Source organism: Halichoeres trimaculatus, unplaced genomic scaffold, assembly GCF_033239565.1.
Source record: "Halichoeres trimaculatus isolate MK-OKI-2021-1 unplaced genomic scaffold, fHalTri1.1 fHalTri1_scaffold_18, whole genome shotgun sequence".
NCBI classification, from domain to species: domain Eukaryota; kingdom Metazoa; phylum Chordata; class Actinopteri; order Labriformes; family Labridae; genus Halichoeres; species Halichoeres trimaculatus.
Genome location: NW_027437196.1, coordinates 13,529,309 through 13,552,589, shown reverse-complemented (window position 1 = coordinate 13,552,589; position 23,281 = coordinate 13,529,309). Strand labels below are relative to the sequence as shown.

The 23,281-nt window shown below is 41.4% G+C and overlaps 2 protein-coding genes across 4 annotated transcripts; one reads left to right on the top strand and one right to left on the bottom strand.

The window, feature by feature from the left end:
- Positions 1-699: 699 nt before the first annotated feature.
- Positions 700-16,226, top strand: lnx2a (ligand of numb-protein X 2a). Of its 3 annotated transcripts, none has more exons than XM_074693211.1 (11): positions 700-849; positions 3,094-3,652; positions 8,373-8,605; positions 8,697-8,834; positions 9,005-9,204; positions 10,780-11,199; positions 11,286-11,462; positions 11,599-11,776; positions 11,853-12,078; positions 13,855-14,013; positions 15,511-16,226. In XM_074693211.1, the coding sequence occupies exons 2-11, from the start codon at positions 3,249-3,251 to the stop codon at positions 15,644-15,646; spliced, it is 2,271 nt and encodes a 756-aa protein (XP_074549312.1). In that variant the 5' UTR covers positions 700-849; positions 3,094-3,248; the 3' UTR covers positions 15,647-16,226. The 3 variants fall into 3 exon arrangements, with proteins under 3 accessions (XP_074549312.1, XP_074549313.1, XP_074549314.1); XM_074693212.1 differs by lacking the exon at positions 700-849 and adding an exon at positions 2,045-2,318; XM_074693213.1 differs by lacking the exons at positions 700-849; positions 3,094-3,652 and adding an exon at positions 4,294-4,435 and having other exon boundaries at positions 15,511-16,224.
- Positions 16,227-16,405: 179 nt separating this feature from the next.
- On the bottom strand, positions 16,406-23,043 carry gtf3ab (general transcription factor IIIA, b). The gene is given in 10 exon segments (XM_074694065.1): positions 16,406-16,549; positions 16,653-16,706; positions 16,885-17,051; positions 17,114-17,194; positions 17,268-17,341; positions 17,782-17,786; positions 18,601-18,697; positions 18,784-18,855; positions 18,892-19,027; positions 23,025-23,043. Coding segments are annotated over 10 exon segments (849 nt in total).
- Between the last annotated feature and the right edge of the window lie 238 nt (positions 23,044-23,281).

Sequence of the window (23,281 nt, the reverse complement as noted above, 5' to 3'; positions counted from 1 at the left end):
AATACCAAACCTGCTCTCACAGACTTTTTCCATGTCTTTTGCCTCAGACATTGTTCGTAATTTCCTTGACAGCTTTGTTAAGTTTCCAAATACTGTTTTGTGGTATCCTTGAGACCTAAAGACTTTTTAAAAAGAAAGATAGAGAGGGGCACCCACCAGTTTGTGTTTATTTTGTCCAGTTCATATTAAGAAACAGAGACAGGGGAGTGTGCCTTACATGATGAAAAAAAGAAAAAAAAAAAGGAAGCAAGTTGTTCCCATGTTGGGAACAACTTGGCTGTAAAAAAACAAAACAAATGTGGTTAAACTACAAACAGATGAAAAAGTGCCAGGGACAGAGGAGACAGGTACAGTACCTGGTACAGTACCATGCTCCCTTCTCTGCTACACCCCTAGTTACGCCCCTGGTTTCAACAATGTGCAAGGTTGAAGTCTCATGGATTAAAAAAAAAATGTTGCTTTGCAGGACATGTCTATAAAAAAGTAAGAGTTCAATGGAAACCAGCTTCAGTGTTTGCAGGAAGAAAAAAAAAGTAGAAAACACTGCATATTTAGATGAGAATCCAACCAAAGCTCATTTGAGACCTTTTTAAAATTATTTTTTGTTTTTTAAACAGGCTCTTTGGAAGTTCGCACTGACTCTGCTCGGAACTGACAGCCACTAGCCCCGCCCAGCACCGTTGACGGACAGTAATGGGCGGGGCCAGCGCCGCCAAAGGCACGGGGGCGTTTTCGTGCGGGTTTGCGGACTGGGCCGTTGCGGTGAATGCGTGATTGAGGTCCCGCAGCTAATAATCATCCCCCCTTTTTGGGGCCGGAGTGCACGGCGCAGAGGAGCAGCCGGAGCAGGTAACATCACAGACCGTTTATAATCCGTGCCTGTATGAACGGTGTCAGCGTGTGGATGTCTGTGCATTGATATTGCCATTGTCGCTTCATCTGTCCTAGCTTTTTTTTCCGCTCGTGGAGGGCGGGATGGAGTCAGACAGATGGGGGTAATGATTAAAAAAATGCTCTTGTCTAATCAAATGTGTTCAACGCCTGCGGGTAGCTCACAGATCATGACATTTCATTTGGTGCGTTGCCAAGGTAATTTGGGACAATGACGGCGAATAAAAAATGATAGGATATGTCTAACAAAGTGTCAGTTTTTGTTGTTATCATTGCATGTACGCCTGTTAAAGAAGCAGCCTATAAAACAGAGCAGCAGGCCTGTTCTTGTAAATGAATATCAGCCTTTCAGGGTTTTTTAAGATACGAGACGACGAATAGGGCTTTATGAAAATGTAGGCTAAGCTGACAGGACCTGAGATTTTTAATCTGTGGCCTAAAACATCAACTCATCTTGTTTAAAAATGTCATTCCTGGGGACTAGATTGTTCCTGGATTGTCCCGAGTTGTAAGAGAAGATTGTCATTTCTTAATGAATGAGCAGAGACAGGTGCAGGGCCAAGACTGTCATTTTTCATAAACAATGACAGAAACAGCATGGGTCCCAATACAGACACAGAAACACACACTCAGTGGGATTTAGAGAGATTTTTCACAGGCATTTATCAGTCTTCAGCTGACTTGTGTGATGGAATCTGTTGCTACAGAGTTGAGCTGTGTTTAAAATAGATTTAAGTGCTTTTCATGGCCCGGGCTCTAAACTGCAGCCACAGTGAAAACCTGAACCCTTTATTTATTGATAAAGACTATTTGCAGGATCTAGTACCTAAAAAGCCCTGTGCAAGACGTGTGAGTGTGTTTTTAGCTTGTGTACACTTATGCATGCACAAGTCTACAAGTCAGTGTGTGTGTGTGTGTGTGTGTGTGTGTGTGTGTGTGTGTGTGTGTGTGTGTGTGTGTGTGTGTGTGTGTGTGTGTGTGTGCGTGTGTGTGTGTGTGTGAGATGTGGTGATGTCACAGCTTTGTTATAGGAACAGAGAAGCCTTGTGTCCTCATGATTAATTCATGTCCAGCTGCGGGATAGAGACACAAGCAGCCAGTCACACACAGACAGACAGGAGCACGTACTTAAAGGAGGATGAAATAAGTAACTACCGGTCCGGTAGCCAAGGAGACAGGAGAGAGAGGTTGTCACAGAAATGTGTAGCCAAGGAGACGAGACGAGAGCTCTCATCTTTATCTGCGCTGTATGACAAGCTTTCAGGCTGTAGCAGGGAGGAGCAGAGCATCCTGCTGCGAGGAGTGCATCTGTTTGTGTGGCTCCTCTGCATCCTTCTCCAGCTACACTCTGAATGTCAAGCCCCGCCGAACAGAACAGGCTGCAGGTCGTCATGGAGACAGGAGCAGACCCCCAGCTGGAAACAGAGGCAGGTAGTCAGTGTGGCTTGGCCGGCCCTCTGTGTGCTGAGGCACGCCCTCTGCTGTCCGCCGGCAGCAGCAGGCAGGCCCACAGGGGGGCTCGGCTGATGGAGCGTCTGAAGGACTGAATGGCCGTGGATGTGAAACACTGTGGAAATGATGGGCGAGTTCAGTGCATTAGCGCTATCCTCTGTGGAGTGCTTTATTTCAAGACTTTGCTGTAGGCATGTTCTCCTTCTGTTGCAGAGGAGACTGAGTGCATCTGTACACAGCCTGAGCCAGAAATATCAAGTTTGCTGCTGGGTTTTTAAGAGAACGCCCACTATTCACTCATCTCTTTCTTCAACCCATCCTCTCTTCTCTCCCATTAATCTGTTTCTGTCTTCTCTTCGTATCATTTCTCCTCTCCCTCGTTCCTTCCCACCTCTTGCTGGCACTGTTCTTCACTCTCTGTTGCTTTCCCAATCCAACTTCCCCTGATCTGTGTCCCTTCTCTGCCTCAATCCCAGATAATTCCCTCTCTGTGGAATTGGAAGATTGCAGCAGGCGAGAGCAAAAGAGAGATTATACTGCCAGATTAGTGGACAGGAGCAGCAATACATAATCTCCGCACACACACACACAGATATACACACAGTGCCACTCTCCCGATCGCATGCAGACTCGTGGGTACACGTGCACAAAGCATTTGCCACATGAATAAATGCACGGGCACATAATCAGACACTTGTTGTTTGTCTGAAACAGCTGTTTAACCCTCCTGCTTTGCCCTCTGACCTGCAGGGTGATGTACCATCAGCCACTGGGGGGCATCTGTCCTCTCTGCAACTTGTTCATCCTGTGAAGCTTATGGGATAGGAGTGTGTGTGCCCCTTCCCAACACTGCTGCCCCACTGGAGTCATTCGTGCCAAAGCTGAGCTGCGAGGAAGGAGCAGAGATGGGCAGCCCGGGCTGCGAGGTGGCTGTCGCCGGGCCAGTGGAGCCAGCGTTGGAGGCTCTGTGTCCGGAATGCGGCCAGATCCACCGAAGCTGGGAAAACCACCTCTACAACTACCGTCTGGAGGTGGACGACGACCTGGTGTGCCACATCTGTCTGCAGCCGCTGGTGCAGCCGCTCGACACGCCCTGCGGACATACCTTCTGTGCCCGGTGTCTGCGCAGCTTCCTCCAGGAGAGGGACTTCTGCCCATTAGACCGGACGCGGTTGCAGCTGCAGGCGTGTCGTCGGTCCAGCATCCTGGTTCACAAGCTCCTGGACAAGCTGTCTGTGTCGTGCCCTTTGACCCCGGTCTGCTCCCTCAGCATGCCAAGATGTGACCTGGAGGCACACCTGAAACACAGGTAATAAAAGTAGCATCCAGACAGAAGAGATGAATGTTTCATGAGTTCACACCACACACATAGATCAAACACAGTGCAAATGACAAGGGGCACATAAAGAACATTCTAGATTAGTGCAGATTATTAGTGTTCAGCATTCAGACAATTTGTTAAGGCAGGTGATTTTTTAGAGCTATATGTAGTTAATGCCATAAAGTCCAACAAATGTACTCTTTTAACATCTAAATTTCCCACAATTCATTGATGCTGCCTCAGGAAGAGAAACAAAACCTGCTCTTTGCTCTGTCTTCCATGGTTGTAAAGTTAAAATGTTGCATGTTGAGTTGATGGTTTGACAAAAAAAGTTTGAAAGTTTTTGAGGGGCTCTGAGAAACGATTATCAGAATTTTCTACATTTTGCTTCAGAGTATGAGAGTTGTTTCAAAGTATTTAAAAGCTTTAAGTTGAATTCAAAGCCCGTCCAACTCTCTGGTTGACTTGCTTCTGACGAGAACTTAATGCAGTCCTTAGTCCAGATCAGTTTAGACTTACCCGCCATCCTTAACCTCTAGAGTCTCAGCCCATCCTCACGTCTTGGCTTTTGGCCCGTTTGGACCAGGTGCTGTGAAACCCTGAGGGGATTATTGGGTTGTAGGTCATGTGACTGGGATTAGTGGTTCCCTACCGCAGCCATGGACCATGAGCTCCATGTTCTCAGTCTGCAATCATGCTGAGCAACTTCAACACCAGAGACCTCTTCAACCACTTTTTTTGTGAGACGGCTAAAGGCAACCCGGGCCTGTGGTGAGTCCAAAACAGCAGGATGGGGAGACTCGGGGTGTCATAGATTTTCTTTCTATCACTGGTGTCTGACTTTTGTTCTGTCAGCATCTTGATCCTTGCTCGATCTGTTTTGCTTTGTTCTGTTGCTTTTTATCCCACTGTAAAATGAGATGGTGTGTGTTGAGCTTTAGCTTTAGAGTTTCCTGTACGGCAGGCTGTTGTCAGGTTGTTGAAGGACGTTGTGTCAATGATTGAGATGAGGATAAAAGCACCTGAAGGATTTACTCAGCTGATTGTGGTTTAACTTTTACAAATCCTCTTGTCACAACATGACTCAAATATGTCAAAACTCAGCGTTCAAAGTGCTAACGCTGAGCTTTATTGATTCTGGGACAAGCGTCTATTGTGTCTGTTTCAAAGCAGCAGTCACCCTTCGCTTATGGAATGGAAATCCTGTCTCCTTCTAACACCTCGACTCAATCAGAGAGATTTTCTCTAACAAGCTCACACTAACGAGATCGCTAACCTGCTGCTAAAAGCTTTCATGAGTCAGCTGTTTTTACAGGAGACCCCCGCCACAGACAGACGGTATTATGTCTCTGAGGCATCCGGTGAATTATTCAATGCGTTTAACACTCTTGTTCCAAGTGATAATTATGGGATGAATGGGACACTTAAGGTGAGAGTAACACCTGTTGAGGGGAATCAGAACAAAAGCAAACTCACTTTAGAGAAAGTCAGTGAAGAATGATATCTGTCTAAATTGAGGTAGCATTACCTAAGCTAACATTAGCCACCCTAAGCTGTAAAGCTGTCGCAGCTTAACTCCTGAGTGTATTAAAGTGAGCAAGGGTTTGTTGCCTCTGACTTTTTATTTTGTGAGAGGTTTTATTTCATCTTTTAAGAAATCACAGTCAAGCAAAGACTATACCTTTGTGAAACCCACCAAAAACGTCAGTCTTAACACGTTTTGTCTAATTTCTCATAAAAATCTTTCAATACACATATGAGCAACAATTACCAGGCAGGTCCAAATGTAAGATCTTATTTAAAGATACAACAAACAAAGTGTAAGGTCTGAATAAGACGCTGTTCCAGGGAACTTTGGAAAATTACAAACACTTGGTTTCTATCAGCAACAAGTGATAACATCCCGTTTTTTTCATTAAAAGCAATTCAGGCCATCTAGATTTGTTTGTAATATTTTACTGAGCTTGACACGTGATTGTGGCTTATATTATGTGTAATGAGATTTTCTAACTACAAAAGAGAATGCAAGATTTGGTTTTTCCAGACTTCTGTTAAGGTTCATTTACCCTTTAGGACCAACGGTCTCCTTGTCCAGGCCTTTTAATCATAACATCAACAGATGGCTCCATCAGAGCGAAGGCTGCACACATCATGTCATGTGAGAAGACAAGAGAAGATGGTTTAAGGCGGATCAAACAAGGTCACTGTGCGGACTAACGTGACATTCTTTTGTAAGATTAAACCTCTGTTGACCACGTGCATTCGCTGCTCCCCATAATGTGAAGACTTAGGTTTAAGATAGCAACAGGAGCCAAGAGGCGGCTGTTGCTGTGCGACTTGGACCATCAACTTTGTTTATTTTGATGATTAGGGATCACTGGGCATTAGATTAAAAGGAGATAGTGCCAGGCCGCAGTGCTGCCCAGCGGTCAAGGTGGGCTGGAGGATTTTGTCGATGAAGGTGTGTGAGTCGGAGCCACTTGAGTGTTTAAATTTAAGGATTTGTACGAGCATGACCTGTTACATTTTACACATTTATCACTGAGGTTTTACATATTTCTCTCACACAACTGCTCCCTTTCATTCTTACTGGAAACTAATTTGGATAAATGAATCTGAATTCAACCAGACAGAAGAATAAGATTTGATTTGGTCACATCACAAAACAAACACCATTTACCAAACGGCAAAAGCAAAGAATCATGGGACAACAATATTTCTCTACATCATCAGAGAACAAACAGAGGCTTCATATTGAACCACCCAGCTCTTACTGTAGCTGCTTCTCGGAGTAAACACCTCAGTCAATTAAGGTGAGACCATGCTGATCCTTTGAGTCTGTCTGGGTTTATTTTTAATCATTTTCCTGTGAGGAGTTTCTATTTGTGGGACAGAAGTGATGCATCCATTTTCACTTGATTCATGTTTATTTTTGCAGAGAGAATTTAAAAAGGCCGGACTTTTTTTTTTTAGTCTGACCTATATGTTATGATCAAGTGATTTATCATCATTAAATTTAGCTTTTGTATCTATTTGCTGGGTTTCTCTGCTGTATATAACCACAGACTGAATATCTACTGCTTTTGATCTGATGATGATTCAACATCAACGCTGCAGAGACTTTAAAGAGTGTCGTGAATGTATTTTTAGGGAGAATAAATCGTAAAGATTTATCAGCTTGTTAGTGTGCATTATCACATGGAAAGCATGTGAAGGAAGCATACGCGTGGTCCATTATGCAAAGATAAATCCAAGCACCCACAAATATTCCCACACAAATGCATCCTTGGTAAAGCCCGCTTTGTAACAACAACCCAAAATATTACATTGACCTGAAAAGTAATTTAAAAAAGTAATAAGATCCAAAATGTAAGAACTGGTTGATAACAACCATTTATTCATGCCCCAACCATTAACTGTATGAAACAGGCCACAATTTCTTTTCTTTTTGAGAATTACAATGTCCATTGAATGCACCATCCTCGACTGGCAGTTAAGGGTCCATTGTCTGTTCTGGGTGTTTCTCTGCTTGGAGTTGTGGGACGCGCTCGTCTGAGAGTTAAATGGAGAGCTTAGTGTTATTCTTTGACGGTATGAAATGTTATTTCATGTTATCAGTAACCATATAATCAGCTATCTCTTGTGTTTGAACCACAAACATGATGATAATTTTGCTCACATTGTGAACATCGCATTCACACTGCCTTTCAAATGCATTGTGGGATACATTGAGTGGACCACAGTGTACGAGCACTAGCGCACTATATTGAATAAGGTGTGATTTTGGACACAGCTATCAATAAACATGATGTAAGATCCTGTTTTTTAACCTCTAATAACTAATGAAAAGGAAAGTTTTCAGAGAAAAGAGGACTTGAACACAATGCAGCCTTATAACAACTATATACCACCACGGCAGATGGATGTGAGAAACATTTCTAGGAGGTGTATTTGTTTTTTAAAGTTTAACCACAGCCCTATTTAAATGAATGGGAGAGATAGAATTTAAAAAAAAGATAAAAATCTTTTAAAAAAAATTAAAAAAAAGAGGGAGAAAGAGCGGAAAGCTAAAAACTTTGATCCAAATTAGAACAGTTTTATGTTTGTACAATAAACACTGCAGGTCAAAGGCTGGTACTGTAATAGACCCACTCATCCTCCAGGCTGTGGAGATTTCTATTTTAGTGACATAAACAAAACGACAGATTAGTCTCAAAAGTAGGGTTTTTAGTGGATAAGAGGTGATTGCTAGCACAGAATTTGTGAAATTGCTACATTTTCATATCACATCTGCTTTTTAAGTATGCATTATCTGAAATGTTTTTCATTTCCATTGCACAGGATCTCTTTCAAACAAACTTTATTACATTCTGCTTTACAAGTTATCTGCACCTGTGCAATGATAGTGTTGCATTTGGAGTAAAAAGGTTTGGAAGAACGTACAGATATATTTTTTCCAACACGAGTGGTGCTGTCATCCACTCTCATCCAAAGTGTAATCCACGCAATGGGCACTCTACAAAATGTAATTTGATCTGAAAGTGTAAGAAAATTTAAACTGCAATTTCACAAAAGCTGTGTTGGCTATCAGAATGTTCCTCTTGGCAAATAAAATCCTTCCTATATATATATATATATATCTATGTGTCATCAAAAAAAAAACTGTGACCGACTGACTGACAAACTGACACCTGTTGCTTCTTGTAAGGTGTCCTGGGACAAGGTGTCAGCAGACCAGTGTGGAGGGGCTGAGGTGTGAGAGTGGGGATGAGCGAGGGACGGGGACCAGCCCTCCCAGGTCGCCACACTCCCCACAGACAGACCTGAGAGACCGCACACCTTCTCCACCCTCTGGACCCAACAACACCAGCACCAATGGGCCAATGTGGACAGAGGCCGGCCTTGATAACCCCGCCTTCGAAGAGAGCACGGAAGAAGACAGTGAGTGAATCAACTTCCTTGATCCAATCTCTCAAAATTTATACATCAGCCCATGCAGTGTGAACTGAGCCTCATCTGGTTTTTCTTTTAGGTGTGGTGGGGTTGGAGTGTGTGGTCCCCAGGGTGAAGCGGCCTCTTAGTAATCCATGCATCCACCTCCTCCGCTCTGTCAGCTCCACCTCCTCTGGATGGGACTGCCCTGAGTCTCCCCCTCTCTCTGCTGAAGAAGGTATGACATCCCCCCCTGAGTGATCAGTGATATAAAGTATTGTAGTGTTTCTAACTTACAGTGTAACCTTATATGTCAGGATAATCATATTCAGGCAGCATTATGTCAGGCAGATGTGGAAATTAGCCTGTAGAATGCAGCCGTGTAATGTGATTTGTTCGTTTATTAAGGCTGTGTGAAGTTGCCCTCACTTCCTGAAGGAGAGATAACTGCCATAGAGGTCCACCGAGCAAACCCATATGTGGAGCTTGGCATCAGCATAGTAGGAGGAAATGAGACGCCTCTCATCAACATTGTGATTCAGGAAGTGTACAGAGACGGAGTCATCGCACGAGACGGGCGGCTGCTAGCTGGGGATCAGATACTGCAGGTAGGAGATCTGGACAGTTTCACATGTGGTTTCGGTACTTTTCAATTCCCTATTTCACCTCCTGGAACCTTCTCTACTCTATGTCAGTGTTGGAAAAAAAGGAAGGAAACAACAAAAAGAGCAGACTTAAACTAAAAACTTAGAACGAGACAGAGGCTGTTCAAAGGGTAAAAAAGTCAGCATGCTAAATATCCTTTTAGAACAGTGAATCTAAAAAGTGCATAAAAGTGAAATGTGTACAAAAAGTATACAAAGAAGTAAGAAAATAAGAATACAAAAAGAAGTGTACAAAACATGTATAAAGTAGCAAGTAGTGTACAAAGTTGCAAATATAGTAACCTACCAAGAAGCAGACAAAGTAGCAAATTAAAAGTGAAGCGATCAAAGAAGCATACACTGTGGTGTATCAAGTTGGGTTTAATGTAGTGAACAATGAAGCATTAAAAAGGAGTAAACAAAGAGGCCAACAGAGAAGAGTACAAAGTAGGGACGGTAGGGAAAGTTGCACACAAAGTAGTGAACAATGTAGCTTACAAAGTAGCTTACAAGGTAGCATACAAGGTAGCATACAAAGTAGCGAACAGAGTTGCATGCAATGTAGCTTACAGAGTAGTGTACGAAGTAGCCAACAAAGTAGGTAAGAAAGTAGCAAAAAGAATAGCTAACAGAATTGCATACCGTAAGCAAACAAAGTAGCATTCTCACAAGTGCAGAAAATAGCAAACAAAAGAGCGTACAAAGTGGTGATAAAAGTAGTGTACAATTTAATGTACAAAGTAGCGTACAAAGTAGCGTACAAAGTAGCGTACAAAGTAGCGTACAAAGTAGCGTACAAAGTAGTAAACAAAGTAGTAAACAAAGTAGTAAACAAAGGAGGGTAAAGTGTTTTTTTTTAATCACTCTTCAAACAGTCATCAATAAAATACCTGTCTTAATGATAATAACGATAATACATTTTGATTTAAAGCTCCTTTCAAAACACTCATGGACACTGTACAGTTAATTAAAAACACAATTAAAAAGACAATCACAATTGAGATAAAAAAAACAACAAATGGAAGTGACATAGAGTTTAAATGGATCAGTGGGAGTGGAGAATGCATGAGACAGATGTGTTATGAGTTTAGATTTGAATGGAGCAGCAGTCGATGTTTCTGAGGTGAGGTGAGGTGAAAGTGATTTCCAGAAATGGGGAGCAGAGTGACTGAAAGCTCTGATACCCATGGTGCTGAGACGGGCAGAGGGCAAAGAGAGATGGAGAGAGGGGGAAGACCTGAGGGAGCCAGATGTGGTGGCCTTAAATGTATACAGAAGGATTTTGAAAGTGATTCTGAATTTAACCTGGAGCCAGTGAAGCTGCTGGAACACAGGGGTGATATGGTGAAAGGAGGGTGTTCTGGTGATGGTCCAGGCCACAGAGTCTTGTAGCTGTTGTTTAGGCTTTAGGTAAATACACCAAAATTTGTGCTTAACAGTTGAAGGAGACCAAAACAAAGCCAACCCTGTGCCCTCAGTTTGTATTATCAGGCAGTTAGTCCAGTTTTGAACTTTAGTTCTCCCCTTTTCTCCACAAAGGTGAACAATGTGGACATCAGTAACGTCCCCCACAGTTTTGCTCGCTCCACTCTGGCACGTCCCTGCACCACTTTACAGCTGACTGTGCTTAGGGAGCGTCGCTGTGCCTCCAGGGCACCTCCATCCTCGTCCTCCTCCTCTTCCACCCCAGCTGTGCCCCACGCTCCCTGCTCCACCCCTGAGGGTGCCCCGTCCAGCCCTGCCACACTGAGAATCACTCTGCACAAGCGGGACTCGTCAGAGCAGCTCGGCATCAAGCTGGTGCGGCGGACAGATGAGTCAGGAGTGTTTGTGTTGGATCTGTTGGATGGTGGCCTGGCAGCGAAGGATGGCAGACTACGAAGTAACGACCGAGTTTTGGCAGTTAATGAACAGGACCTACGTCACGGCACCCCAGAGCAAGCTGCACAGATCATACAGGTGAAGCCTATAAAATATTTTCCGGCTACTTTAATGTTTAAAATCTTCAACATGGCGTCCCTAAATCACTGATCCTGACTCTCTAGGCCAGTGGAGAGCGTGTCCATCTGATGATTGGGAGACCAAGCAAACCGACTCCTCCTCCTCCACCGCCAAAATCAAGCTCCACCAGAGACCTCTACTGCCTTGATCACTTCCTGCCTAACCACAGCTCCACCCCGAGTCCTGTGCCCATACATCTCTCTCGCACCAGCACTCACAGAGTGAGCACAATATGTGTAACATGTCTGTCATTATGCTAATGTCGTAGGAGTATTTTAGATTTATTGTTTTCAGGAGACTGAACCTCTGTGTGTGTGTGTGTGTGTGTGTGTGTGCGTGTGTGTGTGTGTGTCCCAGGACCTTTCCCAGTGTGTGACCTGTAAGGAGAAACACATCACTGTGAAAAAAGAGCCCCACGAGTCTCTGGGCATGACGGTGGCAGGAGGGCGGGGCAGCAAGAGCGGGGAGCTGCCAATATTTGTGACCAGCGTCCAACCGCACGGCTGCCTGTCGAGAGACGGACGAATCAAACGAGGTGAGCACCCTCTAAGAAATGACAAGAAGGTTCACCTTGATCAGATACATCACAACCTCTCTCCTCTCTTCATCAGGTGACGTCCTGCTGAGCATCAATGGACAGGACCTGACGTACCTGAGCCACGGGGAAGCTGTGGGCACCCTAAAGGCCAGCGCTGCCTCACCCTCCGTCCAGCTGCGGGTGCTGGAGGTCAGCATGGTGGAGGAGCATGACCACGACGAACTGCTGCCTCACACACACGACAGCGACTTTGATGCCAACTGGTCCCCTTCGTGGGTCATGTGGCTGGGCTTACCCAGGTGAGTGCACACAGATCACTGGGACCCGTGGTTGGCTTAATTACAGAGGAGCCTTTGATTTTTAAATCCCTTAGTCTCGTGTGAGTGTTATCACAATGAACTGCACTTTACTGAAACAATAAACCGGAGCAGCTCATTTCCTACGCAGACTCGAGACTTCTTAGGGACCAGAGTTAAAAAATAAACAAAAAAAACTCTAAATAAAATTTTCACCAATTAGAATCAGTCAGAATTCTTACCACAGTCTCAGAATTGTAAGGAAAAGTCACTTTATTGTCATTATACATATGCAAGTATAGTAAAGTATGGTATAGTAGAGTAACAAACAGAAGTGCAACAAGCAGAAAGTGCAAAAATTTATGTTCTGTACAAAATAATTACAGTAATTTACAAATATAGGCAAAATATGTCAATTACTGGGTATTTATGGATGGTTGGGTTAATGGTATACTCTTAAGCTACAGATACTACACATATTATGGACATATTATACAGTTTTATAGCTTATCAAGGTGATATAAACATGCTTTACAGATTCCAACAGCAACTGGCAAAGAAGAATACAAGACCTAATCTTAAAACCTTCGGGAATAATGAGGCTTTTCAACTCTAATCTCAGAGTCGTGTGAAAAGTCAGGTTTTACATTTTAATGAGAGATACTTTGTTTTAACTAAAACGAAACTAAAATCGAAAACAAAAAATTTAAAATACATTGCAGTTAACTCAAACTAATAAAAACTAGAAAAGAAAACAAAAACGATAAGTAAACTAAAACTGTATCTTGTGTTCACAAAACTAACTGAAACTAACAAAAATTAAAGACAAATTTTTCTTGGTTATCGTTTTTGATAATATTAATAGCCTTTACGATTTAAATTAATCCGACACATTTTCCCAACCAATTTTACGACAGTTTTCGGCAGTTGTCAGTGCCGTACAGCACCATCATAGTGACGTACTGGGACGTGCTTGTTTACTGCACTGACTGGCTGTGCGCTGTGCTGCGACAAAACGCAGGGGAGCAATGAATCAGAGCATCTTTAATAGCTACATTTCATGTGAGTCTGACTTTGTTGTTACAGAGTCCAAGTTTCTAATTATTAAAGCTCATATTATATTGTTTTTTTTATAATTTATGTTTATATTTTTTATATCAAGTTTATATTATTTTCACGTGTTTAAGGCAGCAGCCAACAGTCAGTGTCAGCATTAACTGAGCAGTGAGCACTATGTTGGACTTGAAAAAAAACAGTTACAAAATATTTACTCTGACTTTTTTGAATCCTGCACCTGGTTAATAAGGTATGAAAAACTAAAACAAAACAGAAACTTAATTAAAACTAAACTAAAACTGAGCCTTGTTGCAAAAATCAAAACCAAATAAAAACTAGAATGCCCGCTCTAAAACTAATTAAAACTAAACTGTAATGACAAATCCAAAACTATTATAACCTTGGTCTGAGATTCATGTCAAACTCGTTCCTGTTTACCTGCTTTTCCTCCAAAGATCCTGAAAATTAGTGAAAGCTGCATCAATATAAAATAGGACGAAAGTGTTTTATTTATTTATATTTAACCTGGATAGTCCTGCTGGGAGCAGAAGATCTCAATTTCAAGGCAGACCTGAAGTTATTTTCAAAGACTAAATTCTTCAGTGACTCAGCCTTTTTCTCGACTTTTAACAGTTTATACAGGTGTAAAACTAATAACAGACATTTAAAACTGAGGCTGTGTTCCTTTGAAGACTCACGCTGCTCTCTCTTCTTTTCTTGCAGCTACCTGCACAGTAGTCATGAGATTGTTCTGCGTAGGAGCCACCCAGGCAGCTGGGGCTTCAGCATCGTTGGGGGATATGAGGAGAGCCATGGCAACCAGGCATTCTTCATCAAAACCATCGTCCTCGGCACGCCTGCGTACTACGACGGCCGCCTCAAGTGAGTGATCGGCTGCTATCTGTGGCTTATGTTAGCCGTGACACCGTGGTGCAATAGCAGGTAGATAAAGTGACCTACAGGAGGAGGGTGATAAGAATGGCGTGATTATGACCACGCCCTCAGCATGTACAAGAAGGGCGACACAGAACGTTTCCTGCTCTGTTTATTTTATTCTTTCTAGTTAAATGCAAGATATTTAAAAAATGTGAAGAAGTTCATCCTTTTTTCATTCAGATATTAAAATTTTAAAAGAAGTCAGATGTGCTTGAGCATTTTGCCACGTCATATGTATCTTAGCAGTTGTCATAAAGTAACAAGAACCAATATATTAGGAATTAATCTGTTTGAACTCAACTTTTGAGACAGAAGTCACAAAAGAATAAGTTTTACATACAAAGCAACGACGGATCTGAAAAATGTAAAAAGTACATCAGAAGAGGAATTCAGTTAGCATAAACAGAGCTACATCAGCTCCTGGATTTTTTTTTTACAGGAGAAAAATAGTGTATGGGGACCTTTCTGTTACAAAGGACTAGAAGAGACTTCTCAGTTTTAAAAATAAAGATAAAAAGCCACAGATGAACAAAAATGGTTCCTATTTAAAGAATTGTCTGTGTGAGCTGATGCTGGATGGTCTCTTGTTATATAAAGGACCATTGTTGTTCACTACACATCAGTAAGCTGCTCTGTTGGACCAGGGCACAAACAAACAAACACAGGCGCTGTAGCTTGTTTTGACTCACAAACCTCCTGCTGTGAACGAGTAACAGAGTGATAATGTGTCTGAATCTGAAAATAGTCCTCAACTAATGCATTATTTACTCCAGCTTGATTAATGTTTCCTTGGTATGTAGTTTATAATTTGTTAAAGGAAAATTTTCCACTGTTTTTTTTAACTGTTCATAAAATGTGGGGTCTGAAGCTGGAAACTGTAACTGTAAGAAAAGTCAGATTTTTTAGTTGAGAACTAGAGATGGCTGTTATTTCATTCAACAAACAGCTTGATCTGTAAAATTAGAAAATTAGAAAATGTTGACCTTTTACAAACGCATGTTGTCTAATATTTAAGCAGGGATTTGTTAGTTTCAGCACCTCAAATTTGAGTTTTTTCTAATCTTAATCTGTTTTTTTTTTGTTTATTTGTCTAATGTGACTGATTAGGAATGAAGTTTATTTCCACAAAAGACTTGTACAACCAGTAAATATCCCGTTTGAGGCGCCAAAACGAATTAATACTTTTGTGATATTTGGGATTTCTAACACAGAAACTACCTTAAAAAATAAGAATTGCTTTCAATCTCTTAACAATCAACTCATCATTACATAGCAATCATCTCAGCTGTTTATAGAAACAAATTCAGCTTGCCTCATCCTTTCACTGTTTTCAGACTTCATTATTAAGCCACTAAATAAACAGTACTCATGATGTTCCATATTCAGAGGCCACGTCGTCCTGTTTGTAATCCATACTGACTCATCATCTCTTGGTGTCTGTAGATGTGGTGACATGATCGTGGCGGTGAACGGCCTGTCGACAGCCGGGATGAGCCACTCAGCGCTGGTCCCCATGCTGAAGGAGCAGCGCAGCCGGGTGGCGCTTACTGTGGTCTCCTGGCCTGGCAGCTTGGTGTAAGCGGGGCCAGATCCTCATCGCGCTGAGTCCACCCAGAATGTTCTATATCGGGAACAACCTTGGCCAAAGTGAACTGGTACACGCCACTGTACATCGCTCCATACCGGGCTTAATCTAGGACCAAAAGCATCCAGATCTGTAGTAAACCCAGCAGGACCGAGTCTGTCCTGACCAGGTGGGACCTGATCCAGATCGTGCCACGTCACTCGACAGACTGCACTCTCACCCACTGCTGAGTTCATATGGTCATGTTGTCTTCACTCCAGCAGGGAGGAATGGTACTGCAACTGTTAACAGGCTGTGATCTGTGCTGTATTCACCTCACCAGGCAGTTGTAGAATCCAGGGCTGTATTCAGGTGGATGCATCGTTGCAGGTAGAGATAGAATAAAAACAGTAGCCTGTGATCTTTTGTCATTTAGGAGAATGACCTATAATCACTCAAATCAAGATTGTCTGCAACACCAGCGCTGTATCCAGCTGAATCAGCCTCAGGCCTTATTAGAAAACCTGCCGCACCCTGGGGGCTCACCTGCCCTCAGGCCTCATCACATGACAGCCAGCTGTCCAATCAGCTGGAGTTTTATACATGTGTGTGAATGTGTGTTCTGTTTGTTTAATAAACATTTCCTTCAGAGGATTAACGGCTCAAGAGTGATTTTCTGATTCAGGAGAGCCACAGATTCAGGCAGAGTGTGTTGTGCTTTATTTTATATTAGCCGGAACAAAATATCACCAAAGTCCCAGAATTTGTCCCACTCTAAATCAACTCATACAAGCAGAGAGTTGTACATGCAGAGGCCTCGGGGTTTGTCTTCCTATAAACTTGTGATCGTTTGGCTGCAGCAGCCAGTCTGAGCTGCTCTGCTACACGCCACCGTTGGTTCTTTTTAGGATACAGTTTCTGGGGGGAAAGGAAAAAACTAATGTTTTTTCTTTTAAAAAAGGGCAAATGAAGTTGGGGAAAGTCAAATTCCCTGAGTAAAAAGTTCACAAGGACAAATAACCTTCAGCTTTTTCTTTGTTAGGTTGTGCAGTACTCCATGTCCCCGCAGGCTTCCCTGATTAAGAACGAGACCAGTTACCAAACAGTGTTCCAGCATTTTCAGATGCAGGTTAGCCAAAAGTCACAAAAAGGTGTCTACCCATCTAAAGTACAGATCAGCGCTTGAATGTTTCTCTTTCTCGTAAAGCATATTTGCCTAATATTTCCTATGCGTGCCTGTGTAGTGCATTTACCTTCATGACAAAGCTCTCCAAGTTAAAGCTGCGAGTAAACGTCTTCTCGCAGCCTTCCTTGGGACATGATAGGTTTTTCTTCTCCCCAGAGTGAACACAGAGCTTAAGCAGGCACAAGAAGGAAGTATGGTTGAAGAGCTTTTTACACTCCACACACTGAACCTTGACTGAACAAAGAGGTCACATCAGCACGCTGACACAGGTACGTAGCACAGTCTGTTTTTCAAACCTGTGTGTTCCTGTCTGTGATTCAGATATTCTGTCCATGTCTTTCCATTAAAGTTGCATTCGGCATCCTCACAGGGATAACCTTCCACAGTAATGCATATGGTTGGGAGTTTTTTCAAAAGATATTTAAATTAGCTGTCTGGGTAGTCACCAACCTGCATGTACACCCTCATGATGCTTCAGTTTTCCATGAGTGGGAAATTCTCTTTCACAGCCACCAAAAGAGCAACTACAGCACAAGTCTAATGAAAAGTCTACAAGGATTTAAAATTAAAATACAGATAGGGCTTGTTTTTGCATTTGTTATGCAGACACTTGACGTTCATCTTGAGAACTCTCAACTTCAACTTTGTAGCAGGGATGCACTGGTATGAAAATGTTGGCCGATACCGATATTGATATTGATGTAATGGCTGATAACCGATATTCACTTATATCAATATTGGTAAAAAAAAAAAAAAAAGAATAAATAAATAAATAAAAAACAATCTGAGATGATACTGACAATCATGCAAACTGATTTTTTCAATACGTTTCACTTTATTTTCAAACTTGTTTTCCTCGCCTACTCCTCTTAGGTAGTTTTGGTGTTTACATGGTCATAGAAAACAATATTATAGATTATATATATATTATATAAAAATATCTTTAACATCAGAAGGATCAGACCCTACCTGACACAACAGGCCATGCAGCTTCAGGCCCTTGTGATATCACGCATCGACTATTGCAATTCCCTCCAAGCAGGCCTCCCTGAGTGTACATTTAAACCTCTGCAGATGATCCAGAATTCAGCAGCACGTCTGGTCTTTAACCAGCCAAAAACAGCACACGTCACCCAGCTGTTAATCTCGCTCCACTGGCTTCCAGTAGCAGCTCGAATCAAATTCAAAGCTCTTCTTCTGGCTTGTAAAACATTGACAAAGACAGCTCCTGCCTACCTGGGGTCCCTCATCCAGGTCTACACTACTTCTCGCCTACTACGCTCTGCTTGTGAAAGACGCCTGGTGCTCCCAGCCCAGCGCGGATCTAAATCACTAGCCAGACTCTTCTCTGTTGTGCCAAAATGGTGGAATGAATTACCTAACGCTATACGATCTGCAGAGTCCTTTTCTACTTTTAAGAGAAGTCTGAAAACGTATCTGTTCAGGGAACACTTGTGCACTTGAGCTGACCCTTCTCCTCTTTGTCCTCCGGGGCAGAATGAGTCAGTAGGTCTAATACTAATACTCAGTTCTTGTGATTTTTTAGCACTACTACTGAATGTTGTTGAAGTTTGAGGTATACTGTTGCAGCAATTAATTGTGGTTTGTTGACACCCCCACCCCCCAAAAAAGTCAAAGATTGTTCAAGATGCTCTTAAAAATGGCTGGCAGCTAATGAGTAAATATCAGTCCACTTAAACACATTGGCTGATGCCGATATGTTAAAAAAATGACCAACATCAGGCGATATTGATATTGATACCAATATATCATGTATCCCTACTTTGTAGTGCTTCTTCTGGTGCTGGTGAACTCAGACCATGTGGTTCTTCATGCTATTTGTTGTAACAAAACCTCTGCATCCTTTAGCCAGACACCTGATTCCAGGACAGAGAAAATAGAAGCTTGGTAGGTGTCAGGAAAACGCTGTTTTATTATCTGTGGAAATTATAATAGTGCCTAACTTTTGGGTTTCTCTTTTCTGTGATTGAGCTCATGTCTGGTAAGCTGACAGTGAGTGCAGAAGCTCTTGTCACCGCTCAAAACAGTTTCTCTTTCCTTATTTCTGTTGGACTCCTGGCAGTCTGAACCACTTACCAGCCCTGTGTGTTTGCAAATATGAGCCTCAAGCTTCCAGGACTAACTGAATTTAGCTTTACAATCAAAAAATGGGCAAACATAGATTTTTTGGCTTTGCAACCTTTTCCCATCTTTAATAAGAGACATCAGATGAAGTGTTGTGATTACACAAAGATAGCAGTAAAAGGACAGGACACTGAATGGTCTGCAACCAGCTGCTCACCTGTGATAAATTCATCTATATGGAATGTACCATTTAGAGAGGAAAAGGGGTTTTCTTTCTCGTGTCAGTTAAAAAGTAATCAATAAAAAAGTTCAAAGAAATGAAAAAAAAAAAACAAAGCAGACTCTCTACTTTCACATCTTTACTCTAACAACTTTATATGAATGTTCTTCAAACCTTTAAAAACATTTGCCTCTCTCCAGCTCTGCTAAGGTGTTACCTGCAGGTGATCCAGAGTTTTACTTATTCCTGGTAGTGATACTCAAACATCATAAAAGTTTCTTGAGTTATTTCCCCCTCATGTTGATTGATTTGTGCTTTTAAAATGTCACCAAGGCTCCCTGCAGGAGTTTTTTTTTTTAACGGTAATGTGTGTGTGTGTGTGTGTGTGTGTGTGTGTGTGTGTGTGTGTGTGTGTGTGTGTGTGTGTGTGTGTGTGTGTGAAGGGAGGCGACTGTCTGTCTCCGTTAATCTCTCACACAAAGTATTTACTGCTCTAATCTTAATCTTATCATCCGTCCCCTGCTGCTTTCTGATAGCAGAAATGTATTGATGAGAAATTAGTCTTCAAGAAAAACTTTTTTAACTAAGAAATGTGAATTAATTCAACCTGCTTCAGGCAGGTATTTGTCACCTCTGAGAAGGAAATTGTTCACCATTAAGGGTGACATGCTGAGGTTAATATGTTAATTAACTTTGCTGTTTCAGACTTAGTCCAGTAGTCCAAGGTTTACTGCTAATATTAGCCAATTTAGATTTTACAATATTACATGACACACTTTTATAGTCAGCATGTTAACTCTATTAGCATTTGCTTTCTTGGCTAACCTTCAAACAGTTAAGAGATTATTTTTAGACGTTTACTCTCTGGCTGCTGTTTATATAACATAAAACAGTCATGTGTTAAAAATCTAAATTAATTTTAGTTTAGCGGTAGCCGCATAAACAAATAAGAAGGGGTGTTTTTGGAATAAAATATTTGGTAAAAGTAAAAAAAAAAAGTTGTCAACATACTAGCAAACTGCATCAGAAGTATCTATCTTGGTGAATGCACATTAGTTGCCTTAAGCGACTAACCACGGCCATTACTAAATCTTGGATTTAATTCAGAAAAATGTAAATATTTATGAATTTTGCAGTGGTCTACGGTGGCCCTGAGAGTTCACATTGCTGCATCTCAGGAAAAAACATGCAAAAAGACAAAAAATAAGCAAATTGTGCTGCAAAGACCACAACACAACACATTGGCAAAACGCTCTGCAAATACACCCCAACACAATGGAAATGTTTCTGGAGGACATATAAAAGTGATGCACATGTCCCGACACACTTGTTGTTGCTGAGGATTTTCAGTCTCAGCTCTATTATGGTTCTCTTTCCGTCAATTGTGCAAGAAAATGATAATAGTGTTTTTTATGTAGTCAACATTGTGATTGCATGATTCTGTGTCGACAACAAGTGGGTCTGGACATGTGTGTTACTTTTACCTCTGGCAACACTTCTGTTGTGTTGTGGTGTATTTGCAGAGCGTTTGTCTAATGTGTTGTGTCATGGTTTTTGCAGCACGTTTTATAAAAGCTGCACATATTGACGAAGATGTTTTCTTAATTTGCTTGTGTTTTGTCTTTTTGCATATGTTTTCTTAGGTTGCAGTGCTATGAGCTCTCAGGCCACCATAGTGGCCAGTAGACGTCAGCCGATTTGCAAAAGCAACAAGCAAGAAGTTGAGAAGACAGTTATCCTGATGGACACAGAAAAGTTGTGAAATTAAGTAAATAATTGTTTTCCTTTTCACCTTCAGCTGTGATGCCAACGTTATAACATGACTGCATCATAAAACTAAACATAAGACCACAGATGACGTATAACTGTTAAATAAAGAAAAATAAGCACTATAATGAAGTTAAAAAATAATGATCATTTGCTGTTGTGGTGGTACCTCCAATGTGTTTTTGCTTTCCCTTGTTATTGCTTTTGCAAATCGTCTGACACTAACCGGCCACCGTATGAATTCAGTATAAATGGTCAGAAAAAAAACTGTGCTGTGTGTCTTATCTGATCTTTTCAAGGGTTTCCTTCAGGCCAATTTGCTAGAATTACACTATCAACGTTTCTTGAGGTAATGGCATTTTATGATTCTGAACACTGAATTAAAGTAATACCTTTTTAAAAAATCCCTGAATATCTACAAATTTGTCAGTGTGAATTTTGAAAGGGTATTTTTTTGCTTATATCCCTTTAGTGTAACGGATATTTCTAAAAGGTTAAGATAACTCTTTATAAAGGCAAACATATTTTGGCTAAAGAAAAGAAACTAACCAGCTAATAACACTATCTGCTTGTCCAAACATAAGCGCTCACCCTGTGCACCCATGTCCTGCTCTCATATGAAACCTTTGACTCACTTTTGTGAATGAGGCCTATTGAGAACCTGTTGGGCGTTACCTCGCTGCCCTCCCACGCTTCAGGTGAACATACCTGGGTCAGTTGACACTGTTATCAACCTTTTCCTCTTCCCATCCGGTTCCCTCCACTCTGCTGTCAGGGCCAGGATCAATACAGCTGTCCCAATACTCACATATGACCACACACACACACACACCCCAGCAATGATAACCACACACACACTATCGCTCCATCTATCTCACACACACACACACACACACACACACACACACACACACACACACACACACACACACACACACACACACACACACACACACACAGATACAGTATGTTTGGCCTGCACACTGGGATTTCCTCGTGGCTTCGTTAAACATTCAGGTCTATCCTCACACAGACACAAATATGTGCACATATTAAGAGGAGAGAATGAGAATGAGAATGGAGGATGGTCAGGCCTCGAGATTTTTCAGCTCAATTACCAAAAAATCACTTCACTCACTTCAATAAAGTGTTTACAAATCACTGCTAATGGTAATCATTTCTTTTCTGGTTTTGTATTTTTTTCTTTTCAGGTGGAAATGTTGACCTAATTTTTTTTCAGAGATATTAAACATATAAATTGTCATTCAACAAGCAACAATCAATTTTGGTGATTTTCTACGAGTGATGAGTTTTTAGAGTATATTCTCTGAATAAGCCTCCATTTAACCTGAATATCCTCCATGAGTCTCCTGATAATCATTTCAGATCATCCTATTGGAAACACTCAAACTCTCCAAATTCCACCATGTTCGCTTTACTATTAATGTGACATTATGATGTTTATCTTTTTAACTTCCATGCTTATTCATTCCTTATTATTTAGAAATCCTTTGTGTGTGGATTTTTAATGAGTAATTTCACCCACTTTTTGTTCCTCACTCCCCAACAACACGTTTCAAACGTACTGGCATTGAAAAACTGGAAACCTAAGCAACTGTTAATGTCTTTTTTTGATTAATTAAATTCTTATTAGACTTAATATGAGCCACATTCACCTGATAAATCCAGATTTTTTTTATATTAAGATATTTAAAGACAAAAAAATCTCCTAAATTGCTTTTAAAGAGCAAAAGAATCTGCCAGTGGATAAGAAAATTTACTTGTTTAGTTTCTTGTTTTTTAAATCTTAACAAGTAATATAGGTGTTACATTTGTCCTTAAATATTTTGAAATAAGACATTTTTAAGGATTTCTCACACCAATGTGGCTCATATTAAGTCTAATGATAGACTTTTTTCTCAAATAAGACACTAACATTTGCTAAGATATCAGTTTTTTGCAGTACACAGTGACTTTTTCTTTCAAGGCTCCAGTGCCCAGTGACAATGAGGTCTGTAGATAATCCGAAACAACCAAAACACATGAGAAAATTTAAATACTTTAAAATCATACAAGTATCATAAATGCTGTCAATTGTGTGAATTTGTCCTTTAAACCAAGTGCAAGTAACTTACACTTGAAGAAGCGCATCATTTCCACGCTCTCTCCTTTTTGCACTGTGCAGGCCTGTCTGTGCCCACGTCCTATAATCCACTGTTTGTGAGTGTGTGTTTGTGTGTGTGTGTGTGTGTGTGTGTGTGTATGGTTAATGTGTAACACCCCAGGTCAATATGGCTGCTCTGAGCTGCAGACTGAGCTGACAGACTCAATCTGTGTGTGTCAGATGTGTGTGATTAAGGAGTTCATAGTGCTTCACAGCTTTTATCCACAG